The following is a 23,632-nucleotide window of genomic DNA, read 5'->3' on the forward strand; positions in this document are numbered from 1 at the left end:
GCGAGACGGGGCAGGACCGACGTGTGGGAGCACGTCAGCCACTCTCTGCTCACACATCTGAGGGTCCACAGACACCACTGTGTTTTAAAGTCACAACGACCGTGTGATGCGGTTCTCAGCTGGGGAAATGAGCTTCAACATGCCTGTCAGAGCGTGCCCAAAGCCAGGCGGCCCGGCAGCGAGGTACTCGGCTTTGGGTCTGACTTCACAGCCAAGTCCCGTGAACCGACCACGGCACCCAGGCTGCTCGGGATATGGCAACGGCTCCTTAAGTCCAGGGAAATAAAGTGAACAGAAACATCGTTCCCACTTTTAGTCTTTATTAGCCATAGTGATTTTCATCACTCCAACACAAAATCTTAGGAAATTTCAGCGCTCACGAAAACAGAGTTGTAAAAATACTGTTTTTTTACATTGAACATGAAAACAGGTTGCCCTTCCCAAACCCCGAACACAGATGATGGACCTACTTCCTGCAGGGGCGCTCGGGAGACCGCTGCGTCCACGCGGGCCGTCTCTCGTGCCCCGCACGCTCGCGCCGCAGGCCCCTGCACCCCTGCTACACTCAGCGCCTTCCGCTGTGGGGGGAGCCCCCCGGGCCTTGTCCCCTCCGGCACCCACGGGGGGCACTAACCACACACTGTGCGCTAATCCCAGGACGGCCAGAGACAGTGTGGCTGCCTCCTCCAGGGCACTGGGTGGCCGCCACGGTCCCCGAGCGCCCCCAGAACGGATCTTCAGAGCGTGTGTGGCTCGCTCTCGGGCTGGCACCCAGAGCGTGCGTGGCTCATGGCCGGTTACACGTAAAAGCCAAACGCCCTCGAGTCTGGTTGGGAGAAGGACGTCCCGGGGGCCCACGGCTCTGCTGCCCCTTTAGCTGCTTCTCAGGCTGGTCTGTCATTTGCTTCGGGACAACTGGAGTTCGGCCGGAGACATTTACGGAGTGGGCGCCCTAGGCCTTTAAACGCTCACGTGTGACCACGTGTGACCAGCATCATCTAGCGGAGACAAAGCAAGGATCTGCGCGCATCTCTCCCCTGCGGACGACGGGCACTCTGAGGTGGGACCAGGGCCAGCAGAGGGAGCCCGAGTCTGTCCCTTCGCACGAAGGCCCCCTGCGGGTCCCACCTCGCAGACGGCGCGCTCGGGGCGCCCAGGGCACACTTGTAAGCCTGATGTGGGTTTTGGCTCAGATGCCAGCAGCTCAGTGATTTCGGCCTGAAGCCTTCGAACAAGTACTTGCTGTTGCCCTGACAACCGCCCATCAACCACCTTCTCCACCACGTGACGCCAGGCCAGAGCGGTGACCCCCCCCCCGGCGGGGGGCCCCGACTGTGCGGTGCGCATCCCTCCCGCACCACCTCTGCACTCGGCCACGCACTTACGGGACAGAGAGTGGGTGCCCTTGGGCAGGTACTCCAGCAGCAGGGAGCTGTCGTCCCCGAGCACGTCCGCCTTGAGGGACAGCAGGCTGTTCTTACTCATGAGTGCCGCCCGCAGGTTGGCCACCGCGGCGGCCTGCTGCAGTGCCTCGTCCTTCTCGGGGGTGAGGGGCGGGCCCAGGTAGCTGGCCTCTCCTCCCAGGAGACCCTCGTCCACGTGGCTGTACAGCTCAGCCCTCTCCCCGCGGCTGTCAGAGCTGCTGGCTTCGGCGACAGTCAGGTCCGCGCCTGGGGGAGCAAACACACAGAGGACACGCAGGTCATTTAAGACTCTCCAATCGGAAACAGGCACGTTTAGGAGAAGCCAGGGTGGTGGGCTGTCTGAGCACCCAGCTGCTTTTGCCAAGCCCACCCCCGTCCTGCTGGCGGAGGCCCCTCGCCTGCCCCGGGACGGCGGCGAGGCCGCGGCCTCAGGCGGGAGCTCCACTCAGCACGGTGGGGGACACGGGACAGGGGCTGTCACGTTGCTGCAGTGTTTTCACCTCTCAGAGAAGAGGCGACACGGAGCAGGGGTCCAGGACCGAAGAGCCACGAGCACAGGCTCTCGGAAAACCTCCAGGGTCTCAGCTTTGGCGATGGGCTCCGGGATACGACACCACGAGTGCCAGCAACAGACGGACACATCGGGCTCTGGCAAAACTAACACCTCCGACGTCTCAGAGGAGGCTACGGAGAAGCGAGATGGGGCTCCCGGCTGGCTCCGTCGGAGCAGCAAGCCACACTCGATCTCGGGGTCCTGAGTTCAAGCCCCAGGGCGGGTGTGGAGTCCGCTTAGAGGCTTAAAAAGGGGGTGCACCTGGGGGCTGAGTCGGCTGAGTGTCTGACTCGATTCCAGCTCAGATCATCATCTCGAGGTCCCGTGTCGGGCTCCGCGCTGGCCGCTCGGAGTCTGCTTGACACTCTCCGTCCCCCACGTCCCCCACCCCCACAATAAACTTTAAATTTTCTTTTGAAAAAAGGAAAGGAAGAAAGACGACAAGCCGTGAGAACGTTTGCAGATCACAGATCCGACTCGAGATCCTGTTCAGAAGAGTTACCGACGCTTCCAACTCAATAAGGAGACAACCCGATTCTAAAGTGGGCAAAGGACCTGAGTAGGTACTCCTCCAAAGAAGATCCAGAAATGACCGGTGAGCAGCATCCGACACCCTCAGTCCTCAGGGAAACGCACCCGAGCCACACCGCCAGGCCACTGCACCCCAAGTGTCAGACGGTGACGAGGGCTGAGAAGGACGTGCGGGAACCGGAGCCTTCTCCCCTGCGATCGTCCCATGGCGCGGCCGCTGGGGGAGAGCCTGACGCCCCTCGGAGGAGCCGGTGCCCGGAGCAGTGGGGACCCACGTGCACACTCACAGTGACATGGGTCACAACAGTCAGAAAGAGGAAACGGCCCGCATCCAGCAGCGGCTGACGGACGGACGAGACGGCCCATCCTCACGGGGGGACTACTGCCCAGCCGCAGAAAGGCACGAGGCACTGACACACGCTGTCCCGGTCGCAGACCCGGAAAGCCAAGGCGGTGCGTGCAGGCCGATGACCCTCCTGAGCCCCGGTGAGTTCCACCAGGAGCCTCAAGGACAGATGTTCAAGCAGCCCTCTGCGCCCCTCACAGGGCCCACCCTGCGCGTCCCGGGCCTGGCAAGGACGCCCCCACCCCGGGGCTACGGCTCGTCTGTGCAGGGAGGTTCTGGAATAAACGCCACGTCCAGGAGGCTGGAACGTGAGACGGAGGCCGCCTGAACCTTGGACTCAGGCTACGTTGTTTAGGAGAAGCTGGCGAGCGCACCAAGCGTCCAACCTCAGTCTGAAAAGCAGACTGAGTTCCCAAGATTCACTTGTAGGTTAGTAACATAGGGTCTTCCCTCATCTGGGACCGTCACACGCTTGTGTGCACACGCGCTCACTCACACCCCCCCGAATGCACAGACAGACGCAGTCGCTCACACGCGCACGTGTGGGTGGCACACAAGCTATGCTGCCTCTGGACAGAACACTGACAACAGCTCTGTTTCCAGGAAGACCCTGTCCCCAGGACACGGCGTCAATGTGACACGTGGCTCCCGGCAGACACGTCACACGTGTGTGGCAGAGAGAAGTGACCACACGCCAGCTGCATGAGCGACAGAAAGGCACGCAGGCTAACTTCCTGATGCCAACCTCTTTTATTATCTTTTCTAATGTTTATTCATTTTTGAGACAGAGCTTGAGCGGGGGAGGGGCACAGAGAGAGGGAGACACAGAATCCGAAGCAGGATCCAGGCTCCGGGTAGTCAGCACAGAGCCCGACGCGGGGCTTGAACCCACAAACTGCAGGACCATGACCTGAGCTGAAGTTAGACGCTTAATCAAGTCACCCAGGAGCCCCTGAGTTGTTTTTTTTTTTTTTTGTTTTTGTTTTTTTGAGAGAGAGAGGGAGAGAGAGCGCGCGCGCGTGCACATGTGTGAGTGGGGGGAGGGGCAGAGAGCCTATCTGTGCAGAGCCTGACTCAGGCTGGGTCTCACGACTGTGAGATCATGACCTGAGCCAAAATCCAGAGTCCAGTGCTTAACTGAGCCACCCAGGCGCCCCAACAAGGTGAATCTTTTTGATAAAAAGTGATAGTTTTCATCATCTTGAGTTTTGGGGCAACTTTAAAAAAATTTTTTTTTATTATGTTTATTTTGAGACAGAGTATGAGTGGGGGAGGGGCAGAGAGTGAGGGAGACACAGAATCCAGAGCAGGCTCCAGGCTCCGAGCTACCAGCACAGAGCCCGATGCGGGGCCCGAACCCACTGGACCGCGAGATCATGACCTGAGCCGAAGTCGGATGCTCAGCTGACTGGGCCACCCAGGCACCCCACTGACCTCTTTTTAATAAATGGAGCAAACAGGATTAAAAATACCAACATTTAATTGTAAGGGCTACATGTTACATGTAAAGGTTTTATTCTAGAGGGAAATACAATGTTTTTTTTCTCTTCTACAAATGATACATCTTAATACTTGAAAATTTAGATCACAATCTTTAGCTAAAAGCAGAAAAGAGATTATGATGAAAATAAGCAGAATGTTTAAACGATCAAACTAGATCAGGCAGTGTTAGTTGCAAAGTGGGGTATGAGCAGATTCGGAGGAGGAAAGAGTGGGTTCCAGCCACGCGAGGCCTAGAGTCTGGGGGGACACGGCTGTCGTGGAGGCAGGAGGGTCGGGAGGGTGAGGGGCGCTGACCTCACAACCAGGGTGTCTTGGGGGGCACGGTCTGGTCAAGAGCCAGCACCCGGTTTCGAACGTCTCCCCAAACCTCCACTCTTCACAATTCCCCAAAATGGTCACAAGGTGCGTTTGACAGTGTTGGTGTAGATGTCACAGCCCTATCTCGCCCACCAAACGGGCACCCAGTGTGTGCCCTGTGCCAACACCACCAGTGGGATGGACAGCCAGCACCGCCAGGGCACTGTCCCCCCCCAGCAGCTGGTCACAGCCCAAATCACACCCGAATAGGGTACAATCCAGCTCAGAAAGATTAAGTGTGCACTTCATCTAGAATTTACCTCCTCGCTCTGTCAGCAGGGTAATTCAGTGGGTAAAAGACCAGCTTCTGGCAAACAGTATCGGAACGAGGCACCTACATACGAAAATCAATCCGAACCATAGACCGGAGCGTCACAACGAAATCTGTCAAGCTTCCAGGAGAAGCACACAGGGCTCAGCAGAGATGTCTGCGATAGGACCCAAGGAGTATGCGCCGTTAAAGAAAAAGTTCGCAATTCGGGCTTCATCAGAATGTGAAACGCGTGCTCCTCCAAAACAACGTTAAATGAAAACATGAAACAAAGACCGGGAATGTCTGCAGAGCACACGCCTGGTGAGGGCCTTGCGCCCAGAACACAGCAAGGACGCTCAGCTGCGATGAGAAGGCCCTCAAGACTCGAGCAGACACTCGGGCAAAGCAGACAGAGCGCCGGGGGCAGGTCCAAGCGGGGCTCCCCCACAGCCAAAGCCTCAAACCTGACGGCACAAGCCAGCCTGGTGGGACCCTCGCAACGAAAGCCACGCGAGTGACTGATAAACAGGGAGACAAGAGCAACCACGTGGCCCACGAGGGAGCCGCCAAGGGGAGGGAGGAGAAGCCACGCCACTCGCTCCAGAACGCTGCAAGTTTACAAAGGAACGTCCACCAGCAGGACGGGGGCGACAGCCGGGGAACAGAACACCAATTCTAGTTCTGGAAATACAAGATGACCCCTGACACCCATGGCAACGGCAAAAACCTCACAGGCAAGTGGAAATCCCAGACGCGCGGGCAGATTGCCCGCTACCAAAGATCGGGGAGGGCAGCACCCCGGGGTCCTTGGTGGCGGCTGTGGCGGGGGAGGTCTGCGGGTCCTGTCCGTGTCCGGGGGGGGGGGGGGGGAGTGGAAAGGGCAGGAGGGTCCTTCCCGGCAGTGAAAGTGTTCTCTATCCAGATGGCAGAGGTGGCCGCGGTTGTCAAAACTCATCCAACTCACCGCCCAGGGCACTTACAATTAAAAAGACAACACATGGGGCGCCTGGGGGCTCAGTCAGGTAAGCATGGGCTCTCGGTTTCAGCAGGTCACCATCTCACGGTTTGTGAGTTCAAGACCCGCGTCGGGCTCTGCGTTGACGGCACAGAGCCTGCTTGGGATTCTCTCTCCCTCCCTCTCTCTCTGCCCCTCCCCTGCTCATGCTCTCTCGCGCTCTCTCTCTCAAAATAAATAAATAAACTGAAAAAAATAAAAAAAAGACCACACGCCAAGCTATGGAGGATGTGGGGGGTGTGGACGCTCAGGAAAAAGTCTGGCAACTTCTTATAAAGCTAAAGTCACCTGTCCTCCGAGACCCAGCCACTGCACTCCGAGGTATTTGCTCGAGAGAAATGAAAACACGTCCACAAAACAGGCTTTTGCTGAAAGTGTTCGCGGGAGTCTTACTCACAACGGCAAAACCTGGCTACTGCCCAGGTGCCAGGTGGCTGGCAGGTGGCCGGCCCAGACAAGAGGCTGGGACACGAGGCACAGCCATGCAGGTGTGAGTGGGGAGCACGTACTCCGTGATGTGGCTCGTGGGTCACGAGGTTTCGTCCAGACAAAGCGCCGGACAGGCTTGGTCGACCCACGGCAGAAAAAGTCAGGTTAGGGGCCGCGGGGCTGGGGCAGGGACCGATGGCCGGAGGCGGAGGGGACACTCTGCTCCGAGGGGGCTCAGGCGCACGCATTTGTCTAGACTGGTCAAGGGGTGCGGCGGGCCTGGTGTGTGCAGGGCGTGGGAGTGTGCACACGGACCGAACCCCAATGAAAAACTTGCCGTGCTCTGGAATGAAATATACTGATCTGCCAGGTAGTTTGAAAGGCACCAAAAAATAAGATGTGTTTTTGGACGATTAGGTGAATAAACATACAATAAAGCAAATGTAGCAAAACATTAAGTGAAGAATCTGGCTGGTAGACGTGCTCGTTTTCTTTCTTTTTTTTTTTAACCTTTTCTCTAAGAATAAATGTTTCCCCAATAAAATGTTAAAGAGAGAAACAAGAAATTGTTCAACCCGAAATTGTTCACTCGAAATCTGTGCAGTTTACTGCATGCATATCATGCTTCAAGGAACAGAAAAGAAGAATGGCAATCTTCACCACAAAACCTTGCTAATGACACGTATGCGCCATGGGGTAGGCTGATCGCGGTCCTTAGACGTCCAGGTCCCCATCTCCAGGGCCTGTGAGTGGGCGACCTCATGCGGCACGAAGGATGGAGTTAGGGGCCCTGAGGTGGACGACTGTCCCAGATTATCCGGGTGGGTCCGTGTCAACACAAGGGTCCTTCTAAGGGGAAGAGGGAGGCGGGGGGTGGGGTGGGGGGACTCAAGGAAGACAGGGCCTCTAGAAGCTGGAGAAGGCCAGGAAATGTCCTCCCCTGAGACTCTAGAAGGAACGCAGGAGGCCTGCCACCCCACCCCCGACTTCTGAGAGCTGGAAGATAGTGAGGCCACGGGGCACACGGTAACTTCTCGCGGCAGCTGTAGGAAACCCCCGCACCCCCGAGAAGCACCTCCAGAATACAGCAGGAGAAGCACGTCCAGAAGCGCTGGAAGGTGTGGCAGCAGTGACTGTCACAGCCCAAACCAGAGGCAGCCGGAGCCATCCACATCGGCACGGGAGTGGGCAGTGCGCGTTCATGCGGTGGAAACACCCTCAAGTTCAAATCGAGACAGGATCCAGTGAGACGGCTACACGTCTGCGAACCGACCACAGAGCAGCGGAGGCTCCCTGCGGATGGGACAGGCATGAGAGCCTGAGCTCCGGCAAGCTGCTGGGGGCGGCCCCCTGCACTCGGAGAGGGGACAGGCTCCTTTCCGCACAACCCTAGAGCACAACGAGGTGCTCACGGGCCGTGCAAAAACACATTCCCTGGCTGCCTAGCAAAATGGCAATCGCACCAACTCAGGCACGTTCCACTGAGATCCCCCTCCCTCGTGGGCCGCACTTCGGGGATCCTGAGTGCGAGCCTTTGCTGGGCTCCCTGTGTCGCCTGAGCCTGGAGTGCTGCCCGACTCCTGGGGCTTCCAGAAGCACCTTCTCCTCTGGCTCCAGCCTGCCACGGCCTCACGACGTGGTCTGCCTTGACCTGCAGCAGCCCGGGACACGCTACGGCTCGTCCGCCCGGTGGCTCCAGGTGGGACGTCCTCCCAGCTCCCTCAGGCACCAGGCTGAGCCTGATGCCCGTGAGAGCCCTTCAAGGACTCATCCTTCACGAATGCGGTATTCTAGAAAATCCAGATGCAAAGGGAGCACCTGCATTTGAGCTACACCAGCAGCTCAGCAGAGCCGAGTTCATAAGGGTCTTGAATCAGGACAGTGATTCAAAATCATGGCCTTGGGCGTTGATGAGCCAAAGGTCACAGGACACGACCCCCAGGCTCCTCCACCCGCGGGGCCCCTTCCCAGAAGACCGCACGGCGCAGGCAGCTGGCTCCTGCCACCGTTCGGCCCGCTCTGAGTCGCCAGCATTTCCCGCCACCTCCTGGCACGGCCGCCAGGGTTCGCGCTCTCGCCCAACACCGCAACCACGAGGGCGCCACCTGCCACCAGCCAGACAGCAAAGGGCCGGCGGGCACCGGCTCCACACGGTCCTGCTCCTGTCGGAAGGGGAAACTTCGGGCGGCAGCTACAATGGGCTCCACCTCTTGAGGAAGGGGTGAAGGGCAGGGGTGACAGGGTCTCGGGAACGGGCCCACCCGTCCGGGAGCCAAAGTCCCAGAGACGTGCTGCCGCTTTGCATTCAGGCTCTTCTACCCAAAAGTCACAAACACCACACTGAGCCGGATGCTGGACTGTCGGCAGCGGAAAGGGCACCTGTCGCGGAAGTGGACAGACTGACCGGAGGATCAGGGCGCCCGGCGCTCCGTTCACCCTTCACGCCTGCAGGCGGGTCACGACCCGACATGCAGGGAAACTCAGACAAACTCGAAAGGGTCACCGCTTCTCGAACAAGCCCCCCTGCACCCTCACGTACTTGAGGACGGGCAGTGGGGGATGTCTCCCCTCCCATCTGGTGCCCCCACTTCAGCCCCCATGACGACCTCGGCCTGACAGGTGGTGCACCTGCCCCCTCCCTGCCCAGGAAATGCTGCAAGGGCAGGAGGGGTCGGCTGGGAGCCTACAGAGACCACCTTCACCCACCCAAACGTGTTCTTCAAGATCCCACTATGTCAAGATCCAACTTTACAGAAGTTCAGGCAGAAACATTTACTTTACAAAACAGACCCATTTTATCCTGGCTCCAGAACTCTCTTTTTTGGTGGAACTTTTTAGGCCGTGTGTGGGACGTTAGGACGAGCGCCTGGGCCCTTCCCATTCCCGCTTGTGAACCAGCGGCTACAGATCGCCTCCTGGGGGTCTGTGGCCACCGTGGGGTCACACGCGAGGGGGGAGGCCGGGACCCGAGGAGGACGCGGCCGAGTACGTGCAACCTACCTGCGCGTGTGGACACCACTTCCCCCGAGCTGCCACACAAGTGACCGTACGAGCGAATTCCAACGACACCTCGGAGGCCACTAGGTTCACATGCTCTTGGCCCTTTTGGAAAAAATCACTCTCCAACGCCAAGAGGCCTCGGAATCACCAAAGCCAAGCCGGGGACACAGGCGGGCCTGGCGGCAAAGCCGAGCATCCGAGCCTCTGAGGGATGTGCAAAAACCACCTGACAGTTCTTCTGGAACAGGGCCTTTGCTCCTGCAAGTAGGAGAATTTAAAGGCATTCTTCCCTAAGAGGTAAGGAATCTTCAGTGGAAACAAACCGGCCCCCACTGGGAATCACAATTTGAGCTTCCAAGCCCAGCCCCAGGGCCAGGATGGAGGGATAAACCACCACCACCACCAAGGGCAGAAACCACCCTATGCGAGCCTCCAACCCCACATCCCTGCCTCAGCAGCTCAGAATAATCTAACAGAAGCTGTTCACGGTTGCCTTGGAAACCCAGGGGATTTAAGACATTAACAAAAGTACACGGTCGAAGTCACTTGTTGGAATCTAAAAACACCTTCTGCTTGACTACTGCACTCAAAGCCTCAAACCTACAGGCCTGAGGAGAGCACATTCCTTACTGCGCTGATGGGCCCTCAACCTCAAGGCCCCCCGGCGTCACAGCCTGCTGGGCGGCCCTCGACACCCAGGACGGGACTCGCCGGGACGGGACTGCGGCACCGACTGGCCCAGAAGGCTCGACACGACGCAGCTGTCCTTAGGTCATGTGCCACAGACTGCTCCTCAGATTTCGGTCAGAGCCGGTGAGAGGTTATGAACAGTTTGGAGCACACGGAGTGTCCTCTCCCCACAGACAGCCAGCAGGGAGACGGCTCTTCGAGCAGCTCAGACACTTAACCTTCTTCTCCAGTGAACCTCCAGCAGTTCTGGGGTGCTGCCCATCAGGGACCTTTACAACGTCCAGACACACTTCTGCTGTCGCCAGACTAGGGGTGGGTGGCTACTGGATCTAGTGGACGGAGGTCAGCGCTGCTGCTGCCCTAGGGCGCCCGGGACACCCCCGCGGCAGTGAGCCATCCAGCCCGAGGTCGAAAGGCTGTGTTTCGACCAACCTGAAGTGAGCATCAGGGGTCTGGCCCTGTGCTTTGGGCTGGGAACACACAGTGACAGAGAGTGACAACACAGGTGACAGCGTGTCTCGGGGAGGCTCCGTTCAACGGGTACAGAGTCTCGGTCTGGTCAATAAATGGTAATGATGGTTGCCATAACAGTGTGAACGTATTTAATCCCAATAAATTATAGACTCAGAAATGGTTAAAACAGTAGAGGTTACGGCACGTATATCTCACCATGATAATAAAAGCTAACGCATGGAGAGCCGGCCCTGCCTGGGAAGCTTCCTTCCTGCCCCCAAGCACAGGATGCTTGGCAACTGTGACACTTTCCGGGGCTATGACCCTAGCTTGCTGCCTTCACGCCTGTCCGTTCTCGTGTTGCAGGTGATTTGTGACCTTCCCAGAGGGGCCTCCCCTGGACGAGAACTTGCTAAGAAGCTTCTATCCTGCTCTGGACCAACTCTGTTCCCACGAAGACCCTTCCTCAGCCTCTGGACCCCAGTGCACCCGGGGCTGGGCTGGGGGTGGAGGGAGCCTGCCCCCCAGTCCGCCACTTGGAAGGGCGCTTACACGTAACAGCAGCCGTTACGCGCCCAGGACCAGGACGGCGTCTGGTGTTTCAACAAACACTTAACGTGTCATCCACTGTCTGGGAGACAGACACAAAACTACCATCCAGGGTGCGAGGACCAGCTTCCGCAAAGCTGAGCTTAGAGCCACCTTGAACCTGACGCACAGGGTCTGATGCGTGCTCAGCGCCCCCTCCCCGCGTAGCACAGCAACATCCAGCGGCTGCGAGAAAAAACATGTATTACTTTGAACCACTGGACCCACACTTACTGGAAACAAGGAAACATCCCTCCTTGCGAGGGGGGCTTTTCAGGCGGAAGTCTTCAAGTCCCCCAGCCGAAGACAAGCTTTTTACCAGGGATAAAACAGGTGCGTGTGACGGCCTGTCCAACACTCACAACAGTGACCAAGACCCCGGTGTGGGGACAGAAAACGCAGAGCTGAGGCCACGGGACCGTGAGGGTCTGAGGTGTGGGGTGGGGTCCCAACCCACCTTCACGTCACCTCACCTGATGCGCTTTTGCACCGCTTAGCATTTTCACGTTTCAACCTTTTAAAATTAAGTTCTCCTAAGCAGTGTTGACGAAACACTCCCTGGATAAAGGAACACAGACCCTCAAACTGCCCCCGCACCAGACGTCACCCACTTTTCCAGCTACTGACCCCTCGGCGACAGAGAAGCCCTACGTCATCAAGTGGCCTCTGTGCACCAGGGACACGGGGGCACCCGGAGTCACACTCCCTGCACTCACATAATTTGCTGCAAAAGGAGGCGGCCCGTGGGAGGCCCCGGTGTGAGGCTGGCCCACACTGGTTCCCCTGCAGCACAAGCAACGCGTCTGGGCCGCCAGCGTCCGAGCCCCGCCCACGAAAACAAAAGGCTTACTTGAGTCGCGGCCACCGAACGGCCACCCGGACGTCGAAAGGAAAGGGGCCACGGGGGAGCCGGCCCGGCTATCGCCCTCCGCCTGCTGTGTGATGTGCCGGACCGTCTCTTTGTTTTTCCGGTTCTTCCTGCGACCCGTGGGCTGCCAGCCGTCCCCGCCAGCCTGCTCCGAGAAAGAGTTCTGTATCACCGCGTCCCTGGAGGAAGGGAGCTCACTCCCTCCGTAATGAGACGGGGAGATCTGCTCTTCCTTGACGCGCAGAGACCCGTAGCCCACGTCCCCGGGCCACAGCGGCTGCGAAGAAATGTCGTCGGGGCCGTCAGCCTTGGGCTCCTGGTCCTCCTTCCCGTAGCTGCTGCCCCCTTCGTGGCAGCTGGCGATGGCCGAGTCTCCGGAAGAATTGGCGGGGCTGGTGCGCCGGGCCAGCCACGGGGAGATGCTCCTTCCCGCCATCACGGCCGAGATGAGGGCGTCCGTGCTGCTGCCAGGAGGGCCACTGATTTCGAACTCGGAGAGCTCATCCGAGGCGTCGGGCTTGATGCTGATGTCCAGCGCGGCCTTGATGAAGTCGTGGCAGGCCTGCACGATGTCCGTCATCTGCAGGAAGCTGGCGGCGGACATCACCTCGATGACGTTCCTGCTGGTGAGGGCCAGGTGGGCAGAGTACATGAAGTCGATGATGGCCTTGAAGCCCTGCGCCGTGACGATGTCCAGGTGCGTGACCGTGGCCTGCTCGGACGTCTTCTGCACCTGGCAGTACAGCGTCTTAAAGTAGCGGCTGCTGCCGAGCAGGACGTTCTTGTGCGCCTTGAAGACCTTGCCCTCGACCACGACGCACACATCGCACAGGACGCCGTGCTGCCGCTGCTCGTTCAGTTCCCGCAGCAGGTGCCGGTAGTGGGACGCAATCTCCATGTCTTCCTTTCGGTTGTTCATCTGGAAGCCTTGCTGTTGCTCCTCTACGGACTCTGTGGGGGCAAGAACGGGACAGTTACCCAGGTGGCCGGCAGAAACACGCCCGCGGAAGTCAGGCACAGTGCCGCGCCGCTGTGCGCGGGCGGAAGAGACGGCAGTTGTCTGGCCGAGCGGCCACTGGGCGGGACGCACCCGAGCAGGGCTCTGGGTTCCAGGCTGACCACAACGGACACGTAGTCCTGAACGGAACCCCACATGCACTGGCTGCTTCTCGCAACAGACAGCAAACGGTCCACAAAGAAGGCAAATGCCCGTCGGCGGCCGAAGCGAGGTTCCCACTCAAACGTAAAATGCCGGTGACATAACCCAAGGGAGATTCACCCTCACCCTCGAGGACGTATCTTTAAAGACGAAACAAGGCCTCCTACACAAGCGACGCCCACACAGCAGAAGGGCCCGGAAGCAGACATTGCAGCCTCCAAAACTCCAGCTCAAACCAGCTCGAGGGAGGAGGCCTGCAGGGCCCGAGCGCCCAGAGGCGCCAGCGGCTCCCGACGGAAAGCCCTCTGGTCGGCGCCCTCCTGGTACGTCTGCCATGTTCTCCTTTCCTCTTCTGCCGGCATCACCTTCCCAGGACGGCCAGAACCCCGTGCCCCAGGCCAGGGGCTGTGAGAGAACCAGATTCTCACGCAGCCTGGAGGCCCTCGAAGGCCCCGGGCGAGGAAGTCTCCAGGCGTCTCCCCGCTTCTGCTCATGGCTGGCAGTCCTCGGCCGGAGAAGAATCACCAGTTTCTGCTCTCACGTTCACCCACCTTCTCCCTGGAAGCCTGTGTCCCAGTGTCCCCTTCTTACAAGGACACCAGTAATATTGGACACCCTACTTCGTCATCTTAACTAATTATATCCAAATTAGGTCATGGTCTGAGACACATTCACCCCATAACACTCCCTGAGAAAGACAAGGTAGTTAGAGACTGATCTTCCCACTTAAATACTCCATTTTCCAGCTGGTTAGTCAAGCAGGAACTCTCACCAAAGATGCCAACGTGTGTTTAATGGCAGAGAACTAAGCTGGCCAAGTGTAGGGTCACTGACCTCTTTCCCGTGAGGGCTGCTTCCCCAGGACTCAGCTGGGTCCACCTCCAATGCTTCTTTATTGACTCAGAGCTGTCACCACACACCCACCTTCCTTTGGTCATTACAATACGTATCCAAACACCACCTGAAGTCATCTCTAAAATCCGTTACCCCAATACCAAAACCAGATAGAGCCATTACAGAAAAAAGAGACCTACTGGCCAATATCTCCGATGGACAGATGCAAAAATCCCCAACAAAATCCTAGCAAATCGAATCCAACAGTGCATTAAAAAAAAAATCATTCACCACGATCATGTGGGACTCATTCCTGGGCTGCAGCGTGGTTCAATAGTCACAAATCAATCAATGTGATGCATCACATCAATAAGAGAAAGGATAAGAACCATACGATCATTTCGACAGATACATAGGACACATTTGACAAAGTACAACATGTACTCATGATAGAAACTCTCAACGAGTAGGTTTAGAGGGAACAGACGTCAACATGATAAAGGCCGGATATGAAAAATCCACAGCCAACATCATATTCAATGGGGGAAAACTGAGTGCTTCTCCCTTAAGGTCAGGAGCAAGGCAAGGATGCCCACTCTCACTCCTGTTATTCAACACAGTCCTGGAAGGCCTAGCCTCAGCAATCAGACAAGAAAAATAAACAAAAGGCATCCAAATTGGTAAGGAAGAAGTGACATTTTCACTATTTACAGATGACATGATACCACATACAGAAAGCCCTAAAGACCCCACCAAAAAACTACTAAAACAAACAAATTTAATAAGGTCGCAGGATCCAAAGTCAATGTACAGAAAACCGTTGCATTTCTAAGCACCAATAATGAAGCAGAAGAAAGAGACATTTAAAAAGCAATCCTGGGCACCTGGGTGGTTCAGTTGGTAAAGTGTCCAACTCTTGATTTCAGCTCAGGCCATAGCCTCATGGTTCATGGGATCGAGCCCCATGTCGGGCTCTGCGCTGACAGCACGGAGCCTGCTTGGGATTCTCTCTCTCCCTCCCTCTCTCTCTCTGCCTTCCCTCTGCTCACACGCTCTCTCTCTCTCTCAAAATAAATAAATAAACTTTAAAAAATCCTATTTGTAATTGCACCAAAAATAATATGATACCTAGGAATAAACTTAACCAAGGAGATGAAAGGCCTGTACTCCGAAAACTACAAAACGTTGCTGAACAAAACTGAAGAGGGCACAAAGAAATGGAGAGACGGTCCATGCTCGTGGTTGGAAGAACACTGCTAAGATGTCTGTTCGACCCAAAGCAGTCCGCAGATTTCATGCACTCCCTATCAAAATACCACCAGCACTCTTCACAGACCTGGAACAAACAATCCAAAATTTGTACAGAACCACAAAAGACCCCCAAAAGCCAAAGCAATCTTGAAAAAGAAAAGCAAAGCTGGAGGTATCGTAATTCCAGACTTCAAGCTAAATTACAAAGCTGTAGTCATCAAAGCAGTACGTACCGGCACGAAAATAGACACGTAGATCAACAGAACAGAACAGAAAACCCAGAAATTAACCCGCAACTATAGGGTCAGCTAATCTTCAACAAAGGAACAAAGAATATCCAGTGGAATAAAGACAGTCTCTTCAGCAAGTGGTGCTGGGAACACTGGACAGCGACACGCAGAAGAATGAACCCGGACCACTTTCTTACACCAGACACAAAAATAAACTCAAAATGGATGAAAGACCTAAATGGGAGACACGAGAGTATAAAAATCCTGGAAGAGAGCACAGGCGGTAATGTCTCTGACATCAGCCACAGCATCAATACCTAAATACCTCAATATCTAAAAAGAAAATACCCCGATTTAAAAACGGGCAGAAGACACGAATAGACACTTCTCCAAAGAAGACATCCAGATGGCCAACCGACACATGAAAAAACGCTCAACATCACTCATCATCAGGGAAATACAAATCAAAACCATGATGAGACATCACCTCACACCTGTCAGAATGGCTAAAACCAACAACACAAGAAACAGCAGGTGTTGGGGATGGTGTGGAGAAAAAGGAACCCTCGTGCGCTGTTGGTGGAAATGCAGACTGGTGCAGCCAGTGGAAGACAGTGTGGAGTTTCTTCAAAAGACTAAAAATAGAAATACCATCTGATCCAGGAGTCGCACTACTGGCTATTTACCCAAAGAATACAAAAACACTTATTTGAAAGGATACACCCCCCCCCCGCCCCCGATGTTTATAGCAGCATTACTTACAACAGCTCAACTATGGAAAGAGCCCAAGTGTCCATCAGGTGATGAACGGATAAGGAGGATGTGGTATTTACATATATAATAGAATATTACTCAGCCACAAAAATAATGAAACTTGGCCATTTGCAACAACACAGATGGAGGTGCCAAGTATAATGCTGGCAAAATAAGTCAGAGGATGGCACATACCATGATTTCACTTGTATGTAGAATGTAAGAAACAAAACTGATGCACACCAAGAACGAGACTTAACGCTAGAGAAGAAACTGATGGTCGCCAGAGAGGACGTGGGTGGGAGGATGGGGGAACAGGCGGTGGGTATGAAGGAGGGCACCTGACACGATGAACACAGGGCGACGCATGGGATTGTGGGATCACGGTATCGTACACCTGAAACTAGGATTACACCGTGTCCTCACTGCGCTGGACTTCAATTTTGCTAATGGTTAAAAACTGCATCCGCCAAGAGAGTGGATCTTAACATTTTCGTCACAAAATACGGGTTGTACCTATAGGTGCTGAGAGATGTTCCCCCGGAATAAACAGATGGACAGTAGAGAGAAACACACAATTGTACCACAAGCGGAGAACACAAGGCCTCCCAGCGGTTAAACACAGTAGGTCTATGTCACAAAGAATAAGAATCAAAAATATTTCATGAAGACGTCACGTTGCAAAAGGCTACGAATGGCAACGTTTACTGAAATTAACGAGAGGGCTTGCACAAAACACCACTCGTTCTGGAGGCTCAGCGGACATTTTCTGTTCGTGAGTCCAGACGCGCGTGCGCCATTCAGCGTCGGCACGCTCGGACCGGAGCACTGGCTCCGGCGGCGCTGGCTGTGTGGCCTGGGGAAGTTGTTCGACCTCCCTGTGCTTCAAATTCTTCATCTGTAGAATGAAAACAACAACCGTACTCGCCCTTTGGTTATTACGATCACGTGACTTACTGTCGACGAACTCTTACAGGAAGGTCCACACCACCGAGCACCACGCTGGCTGCCATCCTATCATTATTAGAGAAAGTAACTGGCGAAGCACAAAATTTGCCAGCTGGGATGCATCTAGGAAGGCAGGGAGAGGAGCGGGAGGGGAATGTAACATGGGGTTCGTTTTACTTTCTAAAAAACAAGAGTAAAGGTCTGTATTCTTGCTGATTTTGACTCACAGACTCATGAACATACATTCTAACTCATCTGGCACACGTTTTAAAATTTGTATTTTTAATTCTGTTTGCTTTCTCAGAAGTGCAAGGATAACCTTTAATATTTACCTAAAAACCATCACTGCTTTCATGGAAATGTTGAAATTGACACTCTAAATTTTACCCTCCTTTATGTTTTAGTGGCCGTAAGATTCAATTAAAAAAATAAATGCCCCGTTTCACATTCCCTGGCCGGGAAGACCGGCAGGAAGAGCGTCTCCCTCAGATGGCCGGGTCCTCAGAGCGCCGGGGGTGCGAGCCCTGCCCCAACGGGCGCAGCACCAAAGGCAAAAGTGAACATGCTGCTCGCACCTTCCGTGGGGTCTGTGGTCCCAGCGGCCGACCCTGTCCCCGACGAGGACTGGCCACCAAAAAGAAGAAACACGAAGAATGTCCAGAATGGGCCGCAGGGAGGGCTCCCGCGGTCACAGGCAACACCACGGGCGCTCTGTCTGGAGCACCTCAGAGCCACCTGAGGTGGGCCCTAAGCCAGGGCGCTGCCCCCCCCCCCCCGACCCCAGACTGTCTGAGGTGGGACGGGAAGAGGCTATGGGAACAGACATTCCGCCCAGGTGTGACTCTACCCCTCACGCCCGGCTTTACAGGCGCAGATACACAGACGCGGAGGGACAGAGGGTCGGAAATGTGCCTCAAGTCAAGGGAAACCATCGTGTAAACAAGAGGCATCAGTTTAACGTCTGAAGCCCAGGCAAAGCGGTACCCGGTTCCCGGCCGTGATGGGAGCATTGACAGCTCAGGTGACCAGGTCAGGTGACCCGGTGGCCGGTGGCCGGTCAGGAAGCTGCTTCACCCCCTGGTTTCCTGGACGAACAACAAGTCTCTTTACTCGCCAGCAAAACGGGCTCCGTAAGAAGTGGGAAAAGCGACGAAAGCAACAGAAGACTCCATTTCGCTGAGGCAACGACCACCACACGGGGTCTGTACCGCTAAGATAATTTCAACTTGCACAGGAAACTGTGCAATAAATTTTGACTCCATTAGGGGAGCTTAAATATCAGCTATGTACTTCACAGACAGTACGATGTAGCAGAAGAACCAGACCATTTTCATCAGGGAGAAATGTCCACTAAAAAGAAATGGAATCTAAGACACCTGAAAATGCTACGAAACGAAACGAAACGAAATATCACGGGTACATGAAATACTACGAAAATATCAAGGCTACGTGGGGCATACCCAGGCCCGGAGAAGCCACAGGAAGACAGCTGAATTTTCGTTACAAAATGGATAACCTCTCAGCATCGGTAAGGTGCCCAAGGGGTTCCGCCCGCCGGACGACAGCAGGGGGTGGCTGTCCCCTGCTCTGAGCTGCTGCGACCCCAAAAGTGGAAGCATCCTGGGCGACACGGCCAGTCAGGTCTATGGCGTCCGGACGGGACACAGCCCCGAGGTGAGAGCACGTGTCCACAGGGCTTCTCCTCGAGGACAGGGACGGCGGCACCCCTGCCCGCCCAGCCCGAGCACACCACCTGCTGGAGACAGACCTGGCCACAGACACACACCTGTGGACAGGTAACCCGACCGTCCCCTCGGAACCACCGGTGCTCCCGCACGGAGCCCACGGCGCCCTCAGGAAGTCAGGGGGCTGCGTGGGACCGTGTGAGGAAGGAGCCCTTTCAAAGAGGAGCCTGCAGCCCGTCGGGGTTCCATCTCATTGTGAGGCAGGGGTCTGAGGGCCGGGGGAGACCGCAGGGCTGGCATCCGAGACGCCACAAAGGAGCTCCAGGCACCCCTCAGAGTTACACCCTCCCCCTGCCTGTTCTCCAAAGTTCCATTCTCGTTTCCCCTGGGCCCCCCACTACCTATTCACAGCCTCCTGATCTGCAGACACTCGCTTCTCACGGAATCACTCACAAAACCTAACACTTTGGCACCCAAACAACTTGAATCCCCGTTCCAGACTGGGCTTCAAAGGTCATGTCACCTGCAGCGCTGGGGGCTCAATGGGGCTTGGGAGCCCCTGTCGTGGATAACCAGGGGCACAGCGAGACTTCACCACGTCACCGGCGAGACTCCTACCAAAGAGAGGGTCCTTTCTGGGCAGGCAACGTGCGCAATGACACTCAGGTGCCACCTGCAATCCCGCAGCCTCTGGGGAAGGTGGAGGGCGTCCCCAAGAGGCAAGGACTGAAGCTCGAAGACGCGAAGGTCCTGGCCAACGGAGGTGCCTGCGTGTGGCACCGAGCCCTGCACTCCCGCGTACCCCGTGCCCTGTGCTGGCTCCAACGACTCTGCTCGGCACGGGGACCTCGGGACAGGGATGCGGCTCCAACGGCTCCAGCACAAAGTAAACCACGCTCCAAGCCGAGCACCGGAACTGCCTCCCACCCATGGGAGCGTGTCCTGTCGGTCCACGATTCTGGCCTCGAGGATGCTGAGGGCAGGGCAGCTCCCTCACCGGTCCCCAACTTAGGAGGTACAGAGCACCCCAATCCCCGGTCACCCTGGGAGTTACAGAGTACGTTCCAGTGTCTGAAGATAAGGGTGTCTCAACCAGAAAGCCATCCTTACAAGTTACCAGCAGAAGCCAGCCTGTTGAAGACACACGTCTGTCATTCTTTCACCTGTCACACGACTACTGGTGCTTCATGGGTAACGTCCAAATGCATCAGCGTGTCTCAAAATGCACAAGAACCACAATTTCTGAAGGCCACCGTGAATGCCACCCTTCACTGGGGGCATCGTGTGTTCAAGGTCCAGGGACCGGGGTGGGATCACTTCTTCCCTCAACTGTAAGGAGCTCCAACGGGAAGACCACAGGCTCCCATGAAAACGTGAAACAGTCAGTCTGCGCAGGGGCCCGGGGCCCCCCTGGCCAGCCCGATCCTCCCCCAGGGCTGGTCCCTGAGTCCCACTCACGAAAGACCGTATCGAATGAGGAACTCGCGTGAGACGTGAGCGTCCATCACAAACACACGGGCAAACCTGTTTCACGACAGATGCCACCTCACCTTCCTACCTCGCGCCTGTGACTTGTGCGCACCTGCTAAGCTCGATGCAACCTTTTCCTTAGGGGCCCCTGGGTGGGTCCGTCGGTTAAGTGTCCAACGCTTGATCTCAGCTCAGGTCTTGATCTCAGCTCAGGTCTTGATCTCAGGGTGGTGAGTTCAAGCCCTGCGTCAGGCTGCACGCGGGGCGTGAAGCCTGCTTAAAAAAAAAAAGGGAATCTAACAGACAAACCTTGTTTTAAAGCAGGAGGAAAATACCGTCAGGGCTAGAACTGGACCACTGTGGTTCTACGGGCCACGTGCTGCCCACGGAAACTCCCCGCAGGAGAGAGGGTGCCGCGCAGACATCAGCGCCCACTTGACGGCCCTAAAAACCCCATTTGTAGTTACTTTTGTGATATTTTAAGTGGGCCATATTCTGAACAGACACATCACAAAACTGGCTCACCTGCACCCCGCTCACCCGTCCAAACAGCAACCACCGCAGCGGGGCCACAGCGATGTTGGTGAGGGTGCTGGAAGCTAAGAGGACGCATCCTCCTTGGGAAACGCTCACCAGTGTCGTCACAAGCTGAACGAACACCGGGTGACCCAACCACTCCAATGCAGCGAGAACACGGGTCCACACGAGGGCTGGTACATAGACAGTCGTAACAGTCAAAACCCGGAAACAACCCAAGCGCGCATTACAGGCAAACCGGTAAGTAAGTAAGTGTTGTTCCAACACAGGGATGCACCTGGCAGGAAGGTCTCCACGCACCTCCAGCCCAAACGTCACTTTCCTGGACACGCATGGATCTCACGGTAGTCGTGCTGAGTGAAAAAAGCCACACAGAGCAGCATGCGTGAACCGCCTTCTACCGGAGTTCTAGAACGTGCAGACTGATCCACGGGGCGAGGCAGGGCAGTGGCTGCAGCCGGCGAAGGGGCGGAGTCCTGAGGGCTCAGGGACCTTGCGCTGAGGGATGCGTCCTCCGCGACGGTGTCCCTGGCACCCAGGTACGTGCAGACCCACAGAGAGACACTTTAAATGAGGGCACTTCGCTGTGTGCGAGTTATGCCTCCGCAAAGTCCATTAGAAATCTGCTTTCGTGAACCACAAACCTGAGCTTTCTCACGTGTGGTGGGGTGGGTTTTGTCCCCCCAGATTTGTTCGTTGCAACCCTAACCCCACGGGCTCAGAACGTGGCCTTGCTCGGGGACAGGTGGTTGCAGAGTAGCTGGTTCACACGAGGTCACCAGGTGGCCCCAGTCCAATGGGACCGATGGTGTCTGTGCAGGACGGAGACACAGGGACAGATGGGCCCCCGAGGAGGCCGTGGGGGAGACTGCGGGGCTCAGCCGGAGGGAGACTCGCGCAGACACCATGCCCCCCGCCGAGGAACACCACTGGTCAGCCGGCAGGGAAGTGCTCCTCTGCGGAAGTGTGTGCGGCCCTCAAATTGAGCTCTGTCCTCCCCACGCACATGTTGTTTCCCACCCTGTGAAGTGCTTAGATGGTTTGCTATGTTCTGAACAACCCGAGGTGAAGACACCCACGATGAGAAATCACTTTACAGATCGGACTCTTACACGGCGAATGGTCATTGGTGGCCGGCGACACGGGAAGTGGTATTACCCGAATTTTCTCTGGTGAGAACCCACAGGCAGCGGGAGTTGCTGGAGAACTTCACAGTTTCCACGCTGCAGCCGACAGCGTCTAAACATGCAACATGCAAAGCCGCCCACCCCCCCGGCTGCGGGTCTGCGGGCACAGCCCCCACTTCCGGCCCCTCCTCTGCCGCTTTCTGTTCCCTCTTGTCCCTGCGGCCTCCGTACCTGCCTTGGTGTCACTTCCCTCTCGGGCACACCCCCACCCTGGTCCCCCGCCCCTGTGCTCAGGTGCCCCCTTTCCACTGATGACCGTCTGAGCAAATTTCTAACCATGGGAGCAGAATTCAGGCTCTCACTGCACCACCAATGTGATGGAGGCAACCCAGGTCTGAGGACACCACTCCCTACACAGAGACCCCTCCCTCCCCCAGCACCACCACCAAGACCAGAGTCACAGCAAGGATGATTCTAGATCAGCGCGAAGGTGCTGTGCGGGTACGGGGAGGGGCTGGGCAGGGGCAGCTCCCCAGAGTGGGCACAAACCAGTCACGGGCAGCGGGGAAGGGAGCAGCGCACATTCAGAGGGTCGCAGTGGCCTCTGAAGAAGCCCCCCATGAGAGTCCAGGGCTTTCAGCGGCCTCTCCCCCTCTGACCTGGCCTGAGCCTCAAGGAGCTGACAGCACCCACCTCTCTGGGTGGGCAGGTCTGTGCAGCTACAGGAGCTAAGGTGATATGGAGGGAGAGGGCACCCCAGCAGGGCCCTGACCCGACCACTGAGCCACCTGCCTGGCCACTCCAGCCCAGCACCCGGGGAGCCGCAGGCCCACCCGACATCATGTGGGCAGAAGAACCCAGTCGGCCACGGAACCTCGAGAGACACCGAGCCTCTGTGTCTCTGGATGGTTCAAAGCGCATGCGAGACCCACAACAGAGGTGGTGAGGGTACCACCCTTTGGAGTCCGAGGGAGAGCCCGGGCAGTGCCGGCGACAGGCCGGGAGCCAGCTGACAGCCAAGTGCCCAGCTGCGGAGGATTCGGCCTCAGGGCTGCGGCAGCAGTCACCAAGACAGGGACCCAGAGACCAGCACTCCAAGGGGAGGGGAGATTCAGCAGGAGCCCTGGACGTCCTAACTCAGGTTCTGGTGCACAGGAGCGGGCCCTGGGGGTGGAGGAGGACGGAAAAGGCCTGAACAGGGTCAGGGGTCTCGAGAGAGACCTCCGAAAAAGGCCGGTGCAAAAGCAGGCAGGGGCCGTGCCTGCCGAATCCACCTGAGGGCTGAGCCAAGTGCAGCAGCTCCGACTGACTTCCAGTTTCTCTGCTTCCGCAGCTGGGAAGCTGGCCTGGGGGAATTTGTTTTGTGGGCTGGGGGAGAGAAAGGGGAAGAGGCCAGCTCTTTGCGCGCCTCCCCCCAGACACCTCCTGCTAGACCGGGGTCCTATTCCGGATGCCTCTCCTTTAAACCACACTTGGTCTTAAGGGCAGCTAAGCTCCTTCGGGTAACGCATGAGGCACTGGGCAGTACGGACGTGCTGTTTTAACGGGCCTTGTCTACAAAGGCAAATTCTGCATGGAACAGAGGAGGGGTGGCAAACCCCTCCAGCTGCCAGACGCTGCCTCCCCCT

General features: G+C 56.6%; 1 protein-coding gene across 2 annotated transcripts in view; it reads right to left on the reverse strand.

The window, feature by feature from the left end:
* Positions 1–23,632, reverse strand: part of ZBTB46 (zinc finger and BTB domain containing 46) — a 57,444-nt gene that overhangs the window by 23,460 nt on the left and 10,352 nt on the right. Inside the window, exons 1-3 of one of the 2 annotated variants that reach the window (XM_040459940.1) lie at positions 20,453–20,507; positions 11,993–12,961; positions 1,386–1,670 (exon numbers count right to left, since the gene is read on the reverse strand). In XM_040459940.1, the coding sequence (XP_040315874.1) occupies positions 1,386–1,670; positions 11,993–12,929 (1,222 nt within the window). In that variant the 5' untranslated portion in view covers positions 12,930–12,961; positions 20,453–20,507. Of the gene's footprint in view, positions 1–1,385; positions 1,671–11,992; positions 12,962–20,452; positions 20,508–23,632 lie in introns of those variants that run through there. The other variant, XM_040459941.1, reaches the window with a different exon arrangement.

Source organism: Herpailurus yagouaroundi, unplaced genomic scaffold, assembly GCF_014898765.1.
Source record: "Herpailurus yagouaroundi ecotype Mexico unplaced genomic scaffold, PumYag 246, whole genome shotgun sequence".
NCBI lineage: Eukaryota > Metazoa > Chordata > Mammalia > Carnivora > Felidae > Herpailurus > Herpailurus yagouaroundi.